Genomic DNA, 19,488 nt, shown 5'->3' on the forward strand with positions numbered 1-19,488 from the left:
ACCTTCTGACTTCCTGCAGCAAGACTTGGAGTTTGTGTACTTCACATCTCTTAGTTGTTCATTAAATGAAGTCTTGGCAGTTTACAGATAGAGCTGCTTCTTTTTTTCCCTTTTTTGGATGCAATTTTTTTTTATCCAAAATCACACAATGAAGATGACTTGCTTTGTAAATTACATGTATGCAATCTTGAGTTTTGCCCATAATACATGCTAGGGGGCATATATTTAAGACAAAGCCATTATAATTGGTTATCTATTAATTCAGTTAACATATTCATTTTAGAGCATCACAGTCGGAACAAATTGCATTGATCTGAAATAAAAACAACATGGATTAATTAAAACATTAAAAAAGGAATAGAATTTTGTACATGCACATGAAGTCTATCGCCATAGCTACATCTAGATTGGGAGATTAGAGACTTGCAGCTGCTTATATAAAAGAATCCAGTTTAGAATGCTGATGCATGTTTCTCATAATGCATAGCATGGCCCCAAAATAGTGTCTAGCTTTCCCCTAATTGCCCCAATCATGTCTCTCAAAGTATTAGTATCCCCTTCCAATCGTACAGCCCAAATGAGGCATAAATGGGTAAATGTTTTTAATTGTGGGTGGGTGGGTGTGTTTGTGGATGCATATGAAGACGGAGAGGTGGGAAGGGGAGAAAATCTTCATTCAGATTTTCTTACTTGCTATTGATCTTTGAGATAGAAACTTGGAATGGATGCTTTCATCCCATGTTGAATAGCAACCAATATCTTTTTTTCTGTAGGGTCATCTTGGACTAGATCAGGGGTGTCAAACTTGTGTCATCATAATGGTGTCACGTGACATATCGGGATTTTATCCCCCCCTTCACTAACCGGATGTGGGTGTGGCCAGTGCTTAACATATCCGGCCTGCAGGCCGCAAGTTTGATAACCCTGGACTAGATACTATCAAAGCAATCAGAAAATTTAAAAATAATTAGTTTTCAGGAGTGATAAATTAGGATTAGGATCCTAGTTAAGAGTAGGGGGCTTTAATAATTTATCAAACTCTAGTTCCTAGATAGGTTTCCTTTTTGCACCACTGCAAACTTTCTCCCTGTGAAAATTGCAAATCTAAGGAACCAAGTCCCAAGTCACCATCTGAATTCCAATATAGATAAATTCCTTGTTTGTGTTGTTTAGTTTTCAAAAACAACACAACTGATAGTTATTTAAGTAGCATCTCATCACTTTGACTGTTAGATTAACGTTTCCTTCCTCCTTCCTCAACTTGTTCCCAATCAATTTGGCTTCAAAGACATGGGTTGTTGCTGTAGGCAGTGAGCACTGAGTGTGTGGCTCCAAATATCTTCATGGGTGGGGGGGGGGGCGCGGTGGTTCAGATGGTAAGATGCTGAGCCTGCGCTCTGCTGAGGCTGGCAGCTTGGCGGCTCGATTTCCGTGAGCGAATAAACCACGTAGAGACAGGAAAGGAGTCTCTTCCAATTGCCTAATGGCATTCAGGCATCCTGCGGGTAAGATAACGCCAAAAAAATCCTTTCACAGAGGCAGCCAGCCGCTTTGGTGATCCCTGGTTAACATGTGCCATACATAAAAAAATATCTTCATGGTATGATTTTCTCTATCTCTATATACATACATACATACATACATACATACATACATACATACATACATACATACATACATACGCTTTCACATGAACCAATATACTTTTAAGGCTTCCAACATTTGCACCGAATGCAAAAATTTCTGCAGTAGCTGACATCACTTGAATGATATCAGCAAGGAGGTGAAAGCTCATCTAGGCTGTGTGCTTTGGATTGTAAATGCTCAAGTGGGATTCTATAAATCCTGGTGTGGAATATAGATTGATAAACGGCATATTAGCTCTAACAGATAATGCTTGTTGCTATTAGAATTCTGCTAGCAGTTAAGAATGCTCCTTTGTTGCTTTCCTCTTCCTCCTCTCCCTCCTCCTCCTCCTCCTCCACAACACCACCACCACCACCACCACCACCACCACCACGCCTTCCTCCCTATCTGCTACCTACTGAATTTAAACCCAACTTTTTTAGTACATTAAAGCATGGAAAGCTGACATAATGTCCTATACCAAGTTAATCAATTGGTCCAGCTAATGAAGGGATTCTACAAGGAAAAGTTGGCAGCTGGGCTCCCAAGTTTCAATCAGGAGTCTTTCCCGGTCTTCCCTGTTGATAACTGAGATTGAATTCTCTACAATAAATAAACTATAACTCTCCTGAATGCAGAGAATTAAAAATGGCAGCAGCTGACATGGAGTGCAGCCTGTTCTATTTTTAAATTATGTGCAATTCCAGAACTGGAGCCATTCCCTGGCTACAACTACAGTTTGGCAGATGTAGATTTGGCTGAGCAAGTTTTACTGACAAATGGCAAACCGAGTAATTTCATTTCTCTATGGGCATAGCCACACTTTCTGCTTGGCGCATTGCCAGTATGGACCACTGACTGCTTTCAGACTGTAGCAACAGATGACATCATCCTTGCCCCACTCCCAACCCTTCCCACTTGCACCCTTGCCTGGAATGTTCCAGCTTCCATTCAAAACAGCTGTTCTCAGTGCTCTGTTCCAGTCTATCAGAAGCTCCAATTCTGATTGGCTGCAGTGTCTGTCATCCTCCCTCCCCTCCTCTGGCTGGTCACTCAGCTGACAAACATAACAGGAAATTATGTTCTCTACTGATCTACAATTGCTGTTTGGAATTTTTTTAAAAATTTGTTGTTTGAGTAAGTTAATGATAGCCCATTAACTCACTCAAGTTCCTTCAATCTTGGAGGTTAATGCCCCATTTGAACATCTACCAGTAGGCAGCCTTTTTCTGTCCAACTGGATGAAGCATGGTTCTCCTGTTTCCCCAGTCCTTCCCACAGGACTGCATTTTTCCCCCTTTTTTAAATACGTTTAAATTGGAACACAGGAATATTGCAACTTTGTTATTAAGCTAATTTTTCAATTCTTCCTTGCTAAGAAGTTTTCTGGAAGGAAAAACATGAAGGAATAATATCTGAATGAAAAGCTGGGCGCATGCCTTTCCTGCATGATTTGGGAAGGACATGACCAGTCAGGGCTTACCGTGGCCATAGCACAGACTAAACACCAGCTGCAATCTAGACTGGAATTTCTGAAGTTGGCTTTGGAAGCAGCCAGAAACAACGTGGGGGATGAGCATCTTACATTACAATACAGAACTGTTCTCTATTACTTTAGGAAGTCCGGACAGGAATTGGATCTATTGTAATTGCACATAAAGAACAGGATCCATGTTTAATTATAAGGGTTTGGGCAGGAAGGAGATGCCAAATCTGAATCCAGCTCCGTTTCTCCCCATGGACCTCCCAGACAATGTTCCCATATCTCACCTCCAACACCACAGAACACTTATGGTGACAACTTAGTGGATAGGAAGTGGGTTTGGCTTTTGCATAAAAAGTTGTCCATTTGATCCTCCAGTTTATATATTGGAACATCCAGGATAAATGTAAATAGGGCTGGTCATCTGCTGTCATATATTATTAGAGCCAGAGCATCTAATGGGTTTGGTTTCCACTTCTGCTGATTCTTTCCCTGGTTGCTTTTTCAGATTCTCACGCTGCAGCTACAAAAAGCAAAACTAGTGAAGACATCAGCCAGACTTCCAAATATAGTCCAGCTTATTCTCCAGATCCATATTATCACTCAGAAACAGAATATTGGACTTTTCAAGGTTCACCCAAAGGTAACATTCTCCATTTAGGACACTAAAATCTTTATATTCCAACTATACCCCATATGTCAAGGACTTATTGGGGGGAGATTATATCTGAGATCTCCAAAAAAAGGACAAGGTGCATTTTATGACAGATACCCCTGGTTCTCTGAAAGCCTTGGATGCAGTCCCGAAGATATCCAAGTTAATTATCAAGTTGAAATAGGATATAAGGAGGAAATTATTGCATGTATGATTGGAGAGTACATGTTCAATTTCTTAAAATATGAACATAAAATTTATCTTTTATTATGGACCCACCTACTTTCAGTTCTAACAGCACCCTGACTTCCCACTCTCACTCCAATGCACATCAGATTTTGATGGCCCTGCTAAAAAGAATAGATCACACAGGGTAACAGAAATAAGTCTTAAGCCCATCCCCAATAATTAGTTGCCTTACTCTGACATTGGGCAAACTCCAAACTGAACGCTTTGACTATATTTCCTTACAGCTCCCCGAGTTCGAAGATTCTCATCAGGAGGAGAAGAAGATAGCTTTGATCGAGGGATGCACAGAGTGAGTGTTCAGCTGTGATTAACTTTTGCCCCTGCTGTCATACTGGTGTAGACAATACTCTTTCTTTTGTCTTGTGGTAATGAAACTTCTGTGTTTTTTCTATGTGGACCTCTAGTGCGTTGGAAAGGAGGACTCACAACTTGGCAAGGTCCTCGGTTATTTTCTGTATAGCCTCAGATAAAGCCACCTTCCTCTGTGGTGAGGTAGATCCGCCTGATGGCTATCAGATATGCTGGTCTTACAAAATTCATATGGTTGGTTGGAAAATATGGAAGTTGAACTTCACCTCATCTAACACTGATAGTTGCTAAAAACAGTGACCTCACCCAGCCTATCTCATACAAGATATTGCTTTTGTACATTATTATATTGTATTGTATGTGTGTCTGCTTTAAGTCATTGTATTGATATTAACCAAATATTAGTCTTTAGCAGACCTTTCTGTAAAAACAAGATGCTCCTTATTAAATGCATATGTATATAAAATTTGGTGTGCCTAAAATTCCACACCAAAGCTGAAAGACAAAGTTTGCCTCTATGACTCTTACTCTTTTTTTTACCTTTACTTTTTAAAATATGTAGCTCCAGACAGGAATTGGCCGATTGATACTGAAGGAAGAAATGAAGGCCCGTGCTAATTCATACATGGACCCTTGGACACCTCCCCGCAGTTCAGCAAGCAGCAGAGAAGCTCTTCATACAGCAGGCTACGAGGGCTCCTTAAATGGCTGTAAGCAACAGCAGGCACATCACAACCACTCTGCCTGCCAGCAGAGGGCTGTTTTTGGGAACCCTCAACAGTGAAAGATTGAATAGTCAGCAGTTGATTTTCTCTAGGAACCCTGATTGTATGTGAGGATCCTAGAGCATCGATCTCCCACCAGAGTGTAGAGATCAGTTGAGATCAGGTATTCAACCTGCTAGCACTGGAAAACTCCAATGCTAGCAGCTCAATGACAAACAAGAATAGACTTGAAGAAATTTGTACAATTGAACAAAACTATGGATATGATCATTCCAGCTAGATGTTACTTGCTCAGTACAAAAAAACATAATAAAGGGGGATGGGACTGGGGCTAAATGCCCACTAGCCAATTATCATAATTTATAGTGATGCAATAGGAATGAAAACAAGTTTTATATCAACTCAAAATTGTTGGGCCACATTAAAAATTACTAGTGGAAAATAGCCTTAGAGCGGTGGTGGGTTGCAGGCAGTACGCCCCAGTAAGGGTATACCTGTGCCTGACGGGAACACCGGGTACCATTCCGGTACGCTGCTCTGGAGGGCCCACCTGCCCTTCTTACCTGTATTTGAGCTCTTATCAGTGTGTACGGTGCCTGCGCAATGCTCCACCGAGCAGCTGGAGTGTCGCGGAGGCTCGTGGAGGCGTCACAAATGGTAAGGATGCACACACACAGTGTGCGTGCATGTGGGAGACGCCAAGCCCCCATTGCACCATACCGGTTGCAATGGGATCTGGAACCCATCACTTCTTTAGAGGTAGAAGAGCCCTGAAAACAAAGAAAATAACAACAGTCATAGAAGAGGAACTTTATATGTTCAGAGTGATCAAACACAATCAATCCATATGCTTAATTCTGTTCCTGGTTCTTGTACTGCATTTCTCTGTCTGATCAAACCATCTGATTTTTTGCCATGCTAAAAATAAAGCCAAAGAATAAGCTCTTAAAACCTTTACCTGGTAATAATTCAAATGTAATTTTGAACTTGTCCTTTCCCACATGCATATGCCCAACTCAGGACCACTGTCTCTACTCCATCTCTATTTTCTCTATAATTGCCCCTTGACTCTCAAGCATTTTTGCCCCTGTTCTGATTAGGGAGGTCTGCCCTCATAAGAGCCAAGGTGGCGCAGTGGTTAAATGCAGCACTGCAGGCTACTGCTAGATCAGCAGGTCAGCGGTTCAAATCTCACCGGCTCAGGGTTGACTCAGCCCTCCATCCTTCCGAGGTGGGTAAAATGAGGACCCAGATTGTTGGGGGCAATATGCTGACTCTCTGTAAACCGCTTAGAGAGGCCTGAAAGGCCTATGAAGCGGTATATAAGTCTACTGCTATTGCTATATTGCTATAATAATTCCTGCAGATCCAATATATTGCCCTACTAATGCTAAGGAACATCAAGAAGTAGTCTTTAAATACATCCATTTCACTGCTGAGATGAGCTAGATGTCTGAAGAGGTTCATAGTTGTTTCCCTATTGGTTTTATGCTACACATACTGTACCAGGCTAGGTGATTTATACGTATGTGTATTTATATTTCAGGATGCTAAAATAAAATTCAAGAGACTGCTCTCTAGTGTTTGAGGTCAAGACTAAGCATCTAACAATAAAAATATACTCACCATAGCCAGATATACCAAGACACTTGAATTTGTTTGATGATATGAATCACTTTGTATCAGAGGTGGGTTGCTCCTGGTTCAGCCCAGTTCAACCGAACCAGTAGTGGAATTCAGGCCTGGGTCGCAGAACCAGTAGTGACCCAGGCCTGCCACACCCCCGAATCAGTTCCCTTGCCGCCGCTGGGCCGCCACCATTTTGGTTTTTAGGGACTGTGTGTGTGTGCATTTCACTGTAAATTGTTCTGTGCATGTGCAAAGAACAATTTATATTGAACAACATGCATGCAGTGCATGTCTGGTGTGCATGGGTTGTGAACCAGTAGTAAAACCGGAAGCAACCCACCTCTACTTTGTATGTATCTCTGTGTTTCAATGAGGCAGTGTGGATTTACTACATGCACTTTGTTGCAACAGTCAACTTTCACACCCTAGTATACCTGAATGACCTTACTACAGCTGGAATCAAAAGAAAAATTTATTAGGTGAACTACTTTTTCTTACTTAGATTATTTTGATGAGCAGGTAGAGAATGAATGAAAGTTGAAGAACTGCAGGTGTGCACCCACAATAGCATCAACTGACCACCAGATGGGACTATTGTTAGTTGAGCAGTTGTTCAATTTTTAAATTATTATTAAAGTCAAACTAGACCTGGCATGAGGGTTCCCCTTTTTGCAATCCTTAAAAAATAAATGCAAAGTAGTCTGAAGGGCTTTTGGACTGAGTAGATAAATGAGATAGGAACCTGGCACACCTAACACAAATCTGAGGAAGATTTTGAGTAGAAAATGTTATATAAAAGCAACAATTTAAGACAGACAGACAATATACAATTGTACTGATACATGGCAGTATATAAAACATGGGGTCCAGTGTCTGTATATGCAATTATAGTCATGTGTAGAGTCATATACATGTACATGCATGCATTTACACATAACTGCTTCTCATGGTTCATCAGTGCTGTGTTTTCTGAGAGATTTGAAACTCCTGCAAATAATTCCTCCCATGAACCCCTAGGCCCATTTGGTAGCCCCTCTGGCCAGTACTCTGTATGTATTTGTGTGTGTATATATATATATAATGCTTCCATACCAAATCTTTCTTCCTCTCTCTCACCTCCCCCAGAATTCTTTTCCACCAACTAGTTTGCAGGCAGGAACATTTTGGAGGGAAGGAAGGGGTGTGAGTATCCATGTCTGTCATGGCTTTTGTGACGTGGGAGTCAGAGAATCTGCTGGCAACGTATAATCATGCAGAGTTCTCTAAAGTCATTATTATTTATTTTGTGTTCACTGTTGTTTATAGAGCTTATAGTGTATATCAGGATAAGAATATTATTATCATTCTGAAACAAACTAAGAAGATAACAGGAAACTCCCAACTCTACCCAGATATAAGGAGATCCAGTGCCACCTACCGCTTGGATGGTATCATGACATAATTCTCATAGTGGTGTGGTCACCTAAGTTTTTTGCAGGAGTGTAGCTAGTTTAATGCTCTTAGGGGGGGTAAATGCCAACAATGCACCTGATATCTTGGTTTGTCTTCTTTTATAGCACCCCGGTCACACTACCTGGCAGACAGTGGTATGTGTTTCTTGACTTCCTGCCTCTTTTGCTTTGTATTCTTCAATCCATTTTACCTCTTTAATGGACTTTGATTGGACTTGATGAGTTATGGGAGTCTTTACCCATAATTAGGTGGTGATATTTATGGACTGTTGTATAGCTTCACATATGGTAGTTTACCTCAGGTTGAGATAAACCTGAGGTAAACTATCTTGGGAGGCAGTTCTCATGGGATTAATTATCTGTGATTTACTTCATTAACATATGTTTAGAACTAATAGGAATGGGTTTGTATGTTCTGAATAACTTTCTCTATCATGCCTTCAGTGAAATTCTGCTGTTCTGGGGAGTGCAGTTCTTTTAGAGAAAATGTGGTAAAATAAATAAGGAGGTAGTCAGACATAAGAAAGAACAGAAATCAGATTGTTGCTCTGACTAGGCAACCTTGGACTAGTCATCTTTTAGCAGTCATACCAGCTAATGATGAAGAAATTGGTAAAGAATCGCATAGTCTATGACACACTTATTTGAAGAAAGGCAAGGTTTTCTTTTTAAAAAAAATCAATGCAGATATAGTCTTTGACTTACAACACTAAAAGAGCCTGAAATTTCTGTCATAAATCCAGATACTCACATGAACAAGCACATTTTTTGGACTTTTTTGTAGCTGTCTTTAAGCAAATGCTGTGATTGCTAAGTGAATCTATGTATTCCTCTGGATGTTTGTTTTTCTTTTTGCTGGAAAGTGGCTGAAAAGGCCAGAAACCAGCAAAAAAAGTTTGTAAATTTCAATCATGTGAGAGCAGAATACTGCAATCGACCATAAAAATGAGCTGGTTGCCAAGTGCCCAAAATGCAGTCACGTGACTGCAGGGGTATGTCCAGCTATTGAATAGGATCATAAGTGGCCTTTGGGCGATCTGTTGTAACTTTGAACAGTCACTAAGTTATTGAACAGTTGTTAAGCAAGGACTAATTATAATAGCAATATTTATGCTATGGGTGGACATTCTTTCTGTTTATTCTGATAATTACCGGTACTGTTCTGTAGCTGACCACAAGCAGGATACTTTTTCTTCACTGGAGATGTTAATTCTGACTTGCCCATTCTCTTTTTTCCCCTCAGATCCCCTCATTTCAAAATCAGCTTCTCTTCCTGCTTACAGAAGGAATGGGCTGCATAGGGTAAGAGTGGCCATAGATTTCCACCCCAAGTGAAAGTATTTCCAAATATTTGTCTGAAAACTGCCATTTTAATAAAATTAACATTGCCCTCCCCATCATGATCATTTCTCATTGTAAGAGTCAGGAGTTCTCTAAGCTAGTATTGAGAGTCATATATCGGTGTCAGAAATGAGACTGATGTCCTTCCACAAGCATTATGCTGAGAGAGAGTATTGGGCAGTTGCTAAGAAACAGTTAGGGAGACTCCTGGTGAAGATACGAACATATTAGATTACGCGTGGGAGTTTGGGATTAGAAAACCACAGCCACTCCTGAATATATAAGAATAGCTGATGCCTCTGAACGGCTTCTTTAACTAGAGTGGAAAGCATTTGTCCAGTGTATAAAGTTTCTGCTGGAGAAGCAGTTTCATGATCTAAGATCAGGCATATGTACTGTATTCCATAGAGCCTGCTTATGGCTTTGTAGCATAATCCATTGCTAAATGAGAGGAAAGTTTACATCATTGGAATAAATCCTGGATCATATTCCCTCTCTCTTGTCAGAATGAAGAAGCTCTCTGACACAGCTGGGAGATGGAAGGGATAAGGAAAGATTTATATTGTGCCCAGCATCCCTTAATTTGACCTGCTGCACAGGTGGTGGGACACTATCCCATTAGTACTGTTGAAATTAGGATCTTCACAAATCTACCCTCTTCATGTTAATGGATTTTTTTTTTAAAAAAAAAAAAGGTTCCACAAAGGGTACAATGTATTAAGATAATACTATTCATGAACATATGAACTAATCTTATAACTTCAAAACTATTACAATTTTTAGCTAATGTGTAACCTATTTTAGAACCAAACAATGTCATTAAGGCTTGAGAATTATTGTAATGCTAATATATCTGACTTTGGACAATCAATAAGATGACACTTAGATAAACCTCCTCAAAGGATGATTATGTGAATAACATTAAACATTGTTATTGTTATTGTGGGCATTGTCTTGAACCAGACTGGCATACAAAACTAAATATAAACAAGCAAAAATGTTATTGGTTCCTGTGGAGAATATTCATATAAAGGCAAAATATTCCAAATTGAAGCTTTAAGTCAATTTTCATTTCTAAGATTAATGTGCTATTACCCTTTTGGCATATTTTCCTCTAGAAACACTAATTTTGGAGAAGACTTTTTTTCTTTGTTTCAAAGATGCTTTATTTATTTATGTATTTATTTATTTATTTATTTATTTGTTTGTTTGTTTGTTTGTTTGTTTATTTATTTGTCTTGTATGCCGCCCACTCCCAGAGGACTCCGGGCGGCTCACAAAAGACAAGGGAAAGGGGGGAATGAGACAAGACAACATATTTTTCAAAAGGCATCTGGACTGTTTAGAGAAAGAAGAAGACATTTCACTTTTAATCCACAAAGCTTCATCGATCTGGCCAGAACCGATAAAGCTTCTTGGATGAGAACCAAAATTATTTCTCCTCCTCCTCCCCCTCCTCCTCCCCCTCTTCCTCCTCCTCCTCCTCCTCCTCCTCCTCTTCCTCCTCCTCCTCCTTTTGAAAAAGTATCTTGACACAACTATGGCCCAGATGACTGAGTTTATTCTTTCCTCTTAGCTCCTCCTCATCCTACACTATTTCTCTGATTAATCTCCCCCTAGCCTTCACTCTTACTACCAGTACAAACAAATGGCAGGAAAAGTTTATTAACATCTTTATTGAACCAAGTGTTTTCATATATTTCTTGCTGGAAGCGACTATAAAACAATAGAAGAATTTTTAACTGGATTCTTTTCCCATTCCATTTACTGACCATTTCTTCTTCCATACTATAATTTTCTATGCAGCCTCCCAGTGCTGAACTCTTCCACTATGATAGCACAAATGCCGTCAACTGGGGGATGCGAGGTGAGTGGAATGACCTTAGGACAGAATTTGGGGGTGCGTGGTATGATTCATAGACTTGTTGACTGATAGGTTAGATTTTATCAATGTATTATAATGATGACTGCTTTTAGGCAGGCTAAGATTGGGTGGCACATCCATGTGCTAAATTGATACTGTGTTCTTGGGGCCTATACCAGAATCTTAATTTGCGTGTTCCCAGATTTTCTCCTATCAGGATTTATACTGGCCTGAGATAGTGCTGTTAATATATTGGGGAAATATTTCTGAAAAACTTTACAATTTTTTTACAAAAGGGCAACCGATTTGGCTGTGGTTATAACAAGTTAAATTGTGGTGCCTGGTGAAATCAATCTTCAGTTCAGAGTCTGCTCAACAATTAATGGTGGGAAATATGACACTGATTAGATTCAAATGACGTATGAAGCCCACATGTTGTTGGCTCCTGATATAATGTCTTAAGATTTAATGTTAAGGAAAATTGTGATTAGCAGAAGCAAAAACATTCGTCCTATTAATCTTTTGTGGATAGTAAACACAGTTGTAGTTGGCACATAGTGGCAGTTGCAAGAGAAAGCACTTGCGACACCGAAGTCTATCGTTATTAGCTTCTGCTGTTTCAAAGATTGAATTGTTCATTCTTTAAATATAACCTTTTCATCAAATGTATCAGGATAAAGGTCTTCTATTTTTGGAAAGCGCATATGTATTCTATCAGTATATTCAGATCCCCCAAATGGTCCATGACCAAATAAATTTAGAAAACACTGAACTAAACAAATCTATATACTACATGACTAGCGTGTCCCATCCTCAAATTTAGCTTTATAATGAATTTCTTTTATGTTGTTTTAAAGGTAGTCTATAGTGCTACCTATTATGGTCAAGCAGGCCCAAATAATGCCTAATTTTGCAAATAGCACAGTATCAATGGGGGAGGGTATTTTGTTTTAATTTTTAAGTAACAACAAGAGGGTTTGCAAATGTCAAAGATGCCATTGTTGAACAAAAGGAACTGGAGACTGACTTATCTTTTTTTGTCTCCCACCCTCTCTGTTGTTGTTTTTTTCAGAATACAAGGTAACATGTTCTCAAGAACCTTACAAGATTTCTAGAATCATGGATGCTGTTCCTTTGGAAATCAGGAAGCTGTCACTATACTAAATAGCAACCAGGAAAATCTGCATTAATAACCAAGTTAAAAGAGAATCTGATCTTGTTCTCTTTTGCTTCTTTTTTTGGTGCCTTGAGTAACATCTATTTCAGTGGTTCCCAAAGTGGGCGATACCACCCCCTGGGGGGGATGATTTAGGGGGTGCTAAGAGGCAAGGGGGCGGCAAAGGAGTGCTAAGAGGCAAGGGGGTGGTAGGGGTGGCGGCAGGGGTGCGCTAAGAGGGTGAGGAAAAAAGATCGTGTATTGTGTTGGCTGCAGAGGGTGTCGCCCCTAAGTTGGTAGCTTCCCCTTAGCTAATTCTCAGATGGAAAGGAGAAACTTGCTGAGCAGAAGATGGACTGTTTAAAGCCCATCAGCATGGGCAGAATGAAGAAATTACCCAAACAAACCTGGAAATAGCTGCAGGTTTCCCTTTAAGCAACGTCACCACCCTCCCCTCCAATCACTGCCTTCCTCCCAACAGGGTTCACTGACAAAAGGGCGAACAACAAAAGTGTGCCTGACTAAACTGCGGTCACAAAACCGTGAGTTCTAAAGCGCGCTCATCCCCCCCAGAATGAGCGCTGAAGCGCGGCGACAACAGCGCAGCAACAGAAGCGCGCTGTAAACCTAAACCTAACCCTAAATCTAAACCTAACCCTAAACCTAACCCTAACCCTAACCCTAACCCTAAACCTAAACCTAAACCTAAATCTAAACCTAAACCTAAACCTAAACCTAACCCTTACCTTAACTTAAATCGCGCTTCTGTCAGCATGCTGTTGTTGCCGCATTGATGATGTCGCGTTGATGATGTCATGGTTTTAGCGCCGCGGTTTTCTCGGGTCATGCCCAGGAGAGGGGCACACGCCATTTCAATTGCCCGTCCCCCAACATCGCCTGCGTCTTAACCAACTGGCTTGGCTTGTCAAAAGGTTTTTTTTAAAACGGTTGGTGAGTGGGGAGATTCGTGCACAGTGTTGTTAGGGGGGGAAAAACCCCACCAATTGAATTCCAGTTGAGCTTGCGATAGAGCTCTTTGCCACTGGTTTAAAAAACGATCACATATTTTGTGCCATTCTTTTCCTTTGCATGGAGACGCTGCTGGGTAAAAGTAATTAGGGGAGGGGGTGATAAGCGGAAGTGTGGTCGCTCTCTTTTGGTGGTGTGGATTTTGATTACGGAAGTTTGGATTACCAGCAGGAGGGAGCTCGCATTGCAATCTTCCATTTCTAGCCTTGGAAATATGGGTGTTGTTAAACTCACTGGAGCTTTCTTTGATATAGGTATAGTATACTATATGTATATACTACTATAGTATAGGTCAGAGTCCCCAAACCTGGCAACTTTAAGGTTTGTGGACTTCAACTCCCACAATTCTCCAGCCAGCATACCTGGGAGTTGAAGTCGATAGCTGTCTGCAGAATTCTGGGAGTTGAAGTCCACAAGTCTTAAAGTTGCCGAGTTTGAAGACCTCTGGTATAGGTTCTCCTGCTTGAGCAGGGGGCTGGACCAGAAGACTTCCAAGGTCCCTTCCAGCTCATTTATTCTAAAGCTTATAAAAGCTCCACTCAATGCTGGTCGCAGGTGAATCTTCTTTTAGGATATGTGTTTAGTTTTTGAAATATCCCAATTCCCATCCTCTCTCGTTGCGGAATTACTGGTTTTGAATAGTTGGTTTGGCGAACAGAGGTTTAGCCATTGAAACCACATAAGCATTTAAAGGCAGAATGTATGTGTCGTGCAAAATAATTGGCAATCTGAAGGAGATAAGATTATATTGTATGCCTTTGTATGTGTGGATATGTGCAGACATAAATTTTGCAGCAGGGTTAACAGAGAGCACCTCTTGGTTAGCATAGCCAATATGAAACTTGGCCAATAACATTAAGGCAAGTATGAGCGAGTATGACCATCTGTCCGTGGTTGCTTAAAAAAATGATGCCAGAGTTTCTTGCCATTTCTGGATGGGGACTGGATGAAAACAGTAATACAAATCTTAAAATTGAGATTTTTTTTTTAAAAAAGGAAAAATAGATTGTACTTCAGTTTTGCTTAGATGTGTGATGTGAGTCAACCATTTTTGATATTTAGACCGCCAAATATTAAAGACTATGCAGATGGTTTGGAAGGGGTTAGTAGCAAAGCTAGTGTTGATATTACGGAAATTAATGAAACTGAAAATTACAATGATGTTATTGCAGGGATGTGACTATCCAGCTAAAGTTGTTTCTCCAACATTCTAAGACTTAGATGTCTGAGTGATATCAGGATCTTTTTTTGATGGAAATTCCAGATTGGATGATAAATCCATTTTACAGATACTGAGGAAGATGGAGTAGTGGAGGAACAACTCATAGAACTGCAAAATGACATTGAGCTGAAGCCAACGTTTAAGAAATCGTACCAAGAGTTTTAGTTACAGAAAGAAATTTCTGATCGCTATCCTGCGCTATGGACAGTGGTTAAGAAACTCCTTGTTGCATTTCCAACATCATATTTGGTGGAACGTGGCTTCAGTGTGGTCATCCAACTTCTCTCCAAGCAAAGAAATCAACTCCAGATTACTGAACGTGGTGATTTAAGAATCCTGCTAAGTGACTTAAAACCAGACATTGGGAAACTGATATCACTTCATCAACCCATCTATCACATTAAGAATTTACTGAACAGTGAAGTACTTACTAAATTTTACTGAATTTACTAAGTTACTAGTTACTAAGGTTCTTGATAAGTGACTATCAGACTTTGGAAATCTGGTATCACTGGATCATGTTCAACAATTTTGTTGAATTAACATTAAGTAAAAAAGTTTTTAAATTGGATTTTGAATAAATGGGCAATTAATTGTTACAGTTTTGAATTTTACTGTTACTATCTTCCTTCCATGGTTCAAACCGCCCAGTCACATGACACCCCCCCAGCCACACCCACCAAGCCATGCCCATAGAACCGGTAGAAAAAAAATTGAATTCCACCACTGGGTGTGGGGCCCTGAGGATCAGTTAGTAGCACCAAGGAGGCGGTGGACTGAAAAAGTTTGGGAACCACTGATCTATTTGAATAAAGGCATCATCAATGCCTGTTTCTAAGTCAGGAGCTTCTAAACCTGTTGCCACCACGCTTCCCTTTAGTGAAGACTTAATGTACACCTCCCCTAAAAATCTAAATATCAAAATGTACAAATGAACAATGAAAACATTGCAAGTTTCATTGTATTGTATTCATTGTGTTCATTTTGCTGTTTGGATGGTGGGTTTATTGTAATAAAGTAATTGAAATATATCCTTCACATTCCCTTGCTCTCTGTCTGTACCTCTCCCAAAAAGGTACAGCTCACAGTTTGGGGAACCGAATCCTAAATTGTGAACTTCAGATGTACTGAATTCCCATCATCATAAACTAACAGGGCCTTGGAAGATTCTGACTTTGGGTTATGAAACTAGTATATATGTGGATGATGCTGAACTGAGTTTGATGATTTAGAAAGAAATCCTAGTACTCCTTATATTTGAGACATATAAAAAAAGAATTGTTTGATAAAAAATAATTGTATGAATGAACGAACGAATGAAAGTATGTCTTTTGTGAAAATGTGCGCTTTTAAAGAATAGATATACTATAGCTATGGAAAGCCATAGGAATGCTAAGGGAAGGTAAAATATAAATGAAGTAAAGAAAAGGGGTATTTGAAGAATTAAGTAAAGGATATTAGAAGTCAAGAAAGAGTGAAAATGTTGCTCTACATTGCTTCTACTTTTATTTTTAACACTTTCAATGTTCCAAGAACACTGACTGCCATTCAATTACTAATAAACAAATGAAAATAAATAATTTCCCATAGATATTACAATTATATCCCATCTGGGTTGTAATATCATAATTCTCCTGTGATTGGGGAGACAGCAGCCAGACTGGGTTTACTCCGTCCAGTAACTAATTGGACTGAGTCTACACTTAGGATGTCATCGGGCCCTTGTGGCTCCTTTCCAGTTCAGACTCAGTCCAACCAGGACTAGCAGTGAGAATTGATCTCTCCTCCAAATTTTAGCTTTATAGTATTAATTGGCGATTTTGTACAAAAAAAAAAATCCTTTACATTGGCTTTTTAAATCATTTTTTTCTTCTGACCAAATTGGAGAGAAATTCAAAACTTCTCCCATGCTGCCTCTCTTCAGCCATTCAGACTGCCTGTGGCCATGAGTTCACTCAGGAAGCCTGCCTTGCAGTCGGATCGGCCAGCTCACAAGCTACGGCTCCGTAGCTGTTTCTCCAAGGCGCTCCTGGAATCTGGACACCCAAAGAGACCCACAACCAGCCCTTTTGTTGTTATTTTGTTGTTATTTTGTTGTTATTTTGTTGTTATTTTGTTGTTATTTTGTTGTTATTTTGTTGTTATTTTGTTGTTATTTTGTTGTTATTTTGTTATTTTGTTATTTTGTTATTTTGTTATTTTGTTATTTTGTTATTTTGTTATTTTGTTTGTTATTTTGTTTGTTATTTTGTTTGTTATTTTGTTTGTTATTTTGTTTGTTATTTTGTTTGTTATTTTGTTTGTTATTTTGTTTGTTATTTTGTTTGTTATTTTGTTATTTTGTTATTTTGTTGTTATTTTGTTGTTATTTTGTTATTTTGTTGTTATTTTGTTGTTATTTTGTTATTATTTTGTTATTATTTTGTTATTATTTTGTTATTATTTTGTTGTTATTTTGTTGTTATTTTGTTATTTTTATGGCATCAATTGTGCTGCTGCTATCCTGAGCAAATAGAAACTGTAAATATTAGTGTTACACTGAATAGAATCACTGTATTGTAATTCTCCAAAAATATTCTTGTACTTCTCTTATGGCATGCATTAAATTGTGAGTTGCCAGATTCATGTTACAATTGGAAAGTGCTTAAATCTAATTAAATTAGTAAATAAATAAATAATTTTTCATATTCACCAGCATTTTTACCCTGATTCCTTCACAAAGCAGTCTGGGAACTCTGCAATGATTATCTTCACTTCTACTGATTGCAAATCACAGGAAAAAATGTAGGGAATCAGTACTCACTCTCTTCATAGCTGATTAATAGGAGAGGAAAAATAAGACATGCTACCAATGTCCCAACTGCTGAGCTATCATGGGCTGTGAAATTGCTTAGTGTTTCAAAAACAAAGAGTCCCAAAAGATTATAATGGAAAACTATCTGAAGACTATTTCTTTAAAATGTAAAGAAAAATGCTGGTTCCCTGTAAAGGCTTCCTAACCATCTTCTACTATTCCTCTGTGGAAATTTTTAAAAACCCTCGGAATTTGTAAAGACGAAATGTTAAGCATGCTGACAATTTTGCAACCTTTCCAAAAGTACACTGTGATGAGGGTCATATGACACTACCAAACAGGATGCTAAATCTCTATGAGCAGAACTTAAGGCTAGGTGCTAGAAAGCAGTATTAGACAAACATTTTGCCCAAAGGGAAAATGGACTCCTTACGAGTTTTATAGAGATGTTGCATTTCAATAGGTAGGAAATACCAGCATGGCTGTGATTTCCAATAAACTGAAACAGACTCACTTCCCATAGAACATAGAAAATATTGTGAGATCAATCGATCCAAGGCTAAATCCTAAAATGATGCAAAATGATGGTATGGAAGTTCCCAAACATATGATATACATTTTCTCAAAACTATGTTCAGCTGATTCTTATTTTTCTGATTATTTTATCCAGGATCATATTTTTCTTTTGTAGATATATCCTTATGAGTTGCTTTTGGTGACAACTAGGGGAAAAAATCGCTTGCCCAAAGATGTGGACAGAACTCGGTTAGAGGTAAGTCAAATCCAGCATCTGGAAATCTCCTTCAAGTACTTCTGGAACCTCTGAAACGGAATCTTCCCATTCCTTGGATTTTTTTGTGTCAGCAAGATCCAAGAAAAGATCTACCAGAAAGATATTCTGGTAGATACTACCAAATTCATATCTGTGACTATGTAATATTACAGACAGACTATTAAATTACTGTAGATAGATTTCAGTTAACTGAAGGGTAACATAAACACTTTTAAACTAATCATACATACCTAACTTACATACTTATATTGAGCCTAACTATACAAGTAACTAAGGAGTGCAGTATTTCAGGGCCAATATTGCCACAATATTGAGATTGTGGCAATTTATAAATCTGATCCATTCATTCTTTGATAGGTGATAAAAGATGAAGGATTAGATAGGCAGGCAGGCAGGCAGAACTAATCAAGAAAGGGGAAAATACTGAACCCACTATAAGCAAGGAAAATCACTACAGTTTTCTTCTTTCTCCTATATGTTAGATGCCAGCCTTAACAACTAAAAGATTCCCTGCTTTTAAACTGTTCTCATAGCTGCCTTGTATGTGTACGAGATGACCAGGATGAGCTGGAGGGAGGGGTAAAATGCATCATCAGTCTAAGTCCCTGCATGCCCACAAGAAATTAAAGTCTAACTCACCTGGAATGGATTCTTAAGTCCCACCAATTTCCCTCAACCATTAGTAGCTCAGATACTTGTAGAGAGCTTAACCTTGCAATAAATCTTTATAGTCATTTGAACTGCCTGAATCTCCTGATTTCTCTGGTGCCTGACAAAATGTTCTTTCTAAATCAATTTCTTTCCTCATTTATGGAACCTAAGGCGAATCATTTATCCTTGCAACATATTTTTCCTGTCTGTAAGTAATTAAGACTCAGGTTGTTTTCAGACGGAACTTTTGATCTACAGTTTTAAGGTCCATCCTGATAATTTCTCAGTGGATGCAAAAAATATATATAATTTATATTTCTTTAATAATCAGCTTAGATTTGGTCTTCTTTTGGTCAATTTTGTTCTAAGTAAAGAAATGGCAATAAGTATTTGAAGAGGAAGAACCAAAACGGAAATACAAATCATCAAAAATATAGATGTTTTTGGCTGTTTCTGCTCTTAGAAGATTTGACTTGTTTATCACCCGTTCCTCCTCCATTCTATTCCTGTA

At 38.9% G+C, this 19,488-nt stretch overlaps 1 protein-coding gene across 2 annotated transcripts in view; it reads left to right on the plus strand.

Annotated features, from left to right (window-relative positions):
• The window catches only part of ABLIM3 (actin binding LIM protein family member 3), a 178,160-nt gene that overhangs the window by 157,721 nt on the left and 951 nt on the right, over nt 1-19,488 (plus strand). Inside the window, exons 16-23 of one of the 2 annotated variants that reach the window (XM_087709634.1) lie at nt 3,618-3,752; nt 4,238-4,302; nt 4,885-5,032; nt 8,233-8,262; nt 9,371-9,429; nt 11,275-11,335; nt 12,405-12,412; nt 18,225-18,305. In XM_087709634.1, coding sequence (XP_087565760.1) covers nt 3,618-3,752; nt 4,238-4,302; nt 4,885-5,032; nt 8,233-8,262; nt 9,371-9,429; nt 11,275-11,335; nt 12,405-12,412; nt 18,225-18,305 — 587 coding nt within the window. Of the gene's footprint in view, nt 1-3,617; nt 3,753-4,237; nt 4,303-4,884; nt 5,033-8,232; nt 8,263-9,370; nt 9,430-11,274; nt 11,336-12,404; nt 12,638-18,224; nt 18,306-19,488 lie in introns of those variants that run through there. The other variant, XM_087709633.1, reaches the window with a different exon arrangement.

This window comes from Thamnophis sirtalis, unplaced genomic scaffold, assembly GCF_051295495.1.
Source record: "Thamnophis sirtalis isolate CommonGarterSnake01/CBP01778 unplaced genomic scaffold, rThaSir2_p1.2 scaffold_3, whole genome shotgun sequence".
In the NCBI taxonomy this organism is placed as follows: Eukaryota; Metazoa; Chordata; class Lepidosauria; order Squamata; family Natricidae; genus Thamnophis; species Thamnophis sirtalis.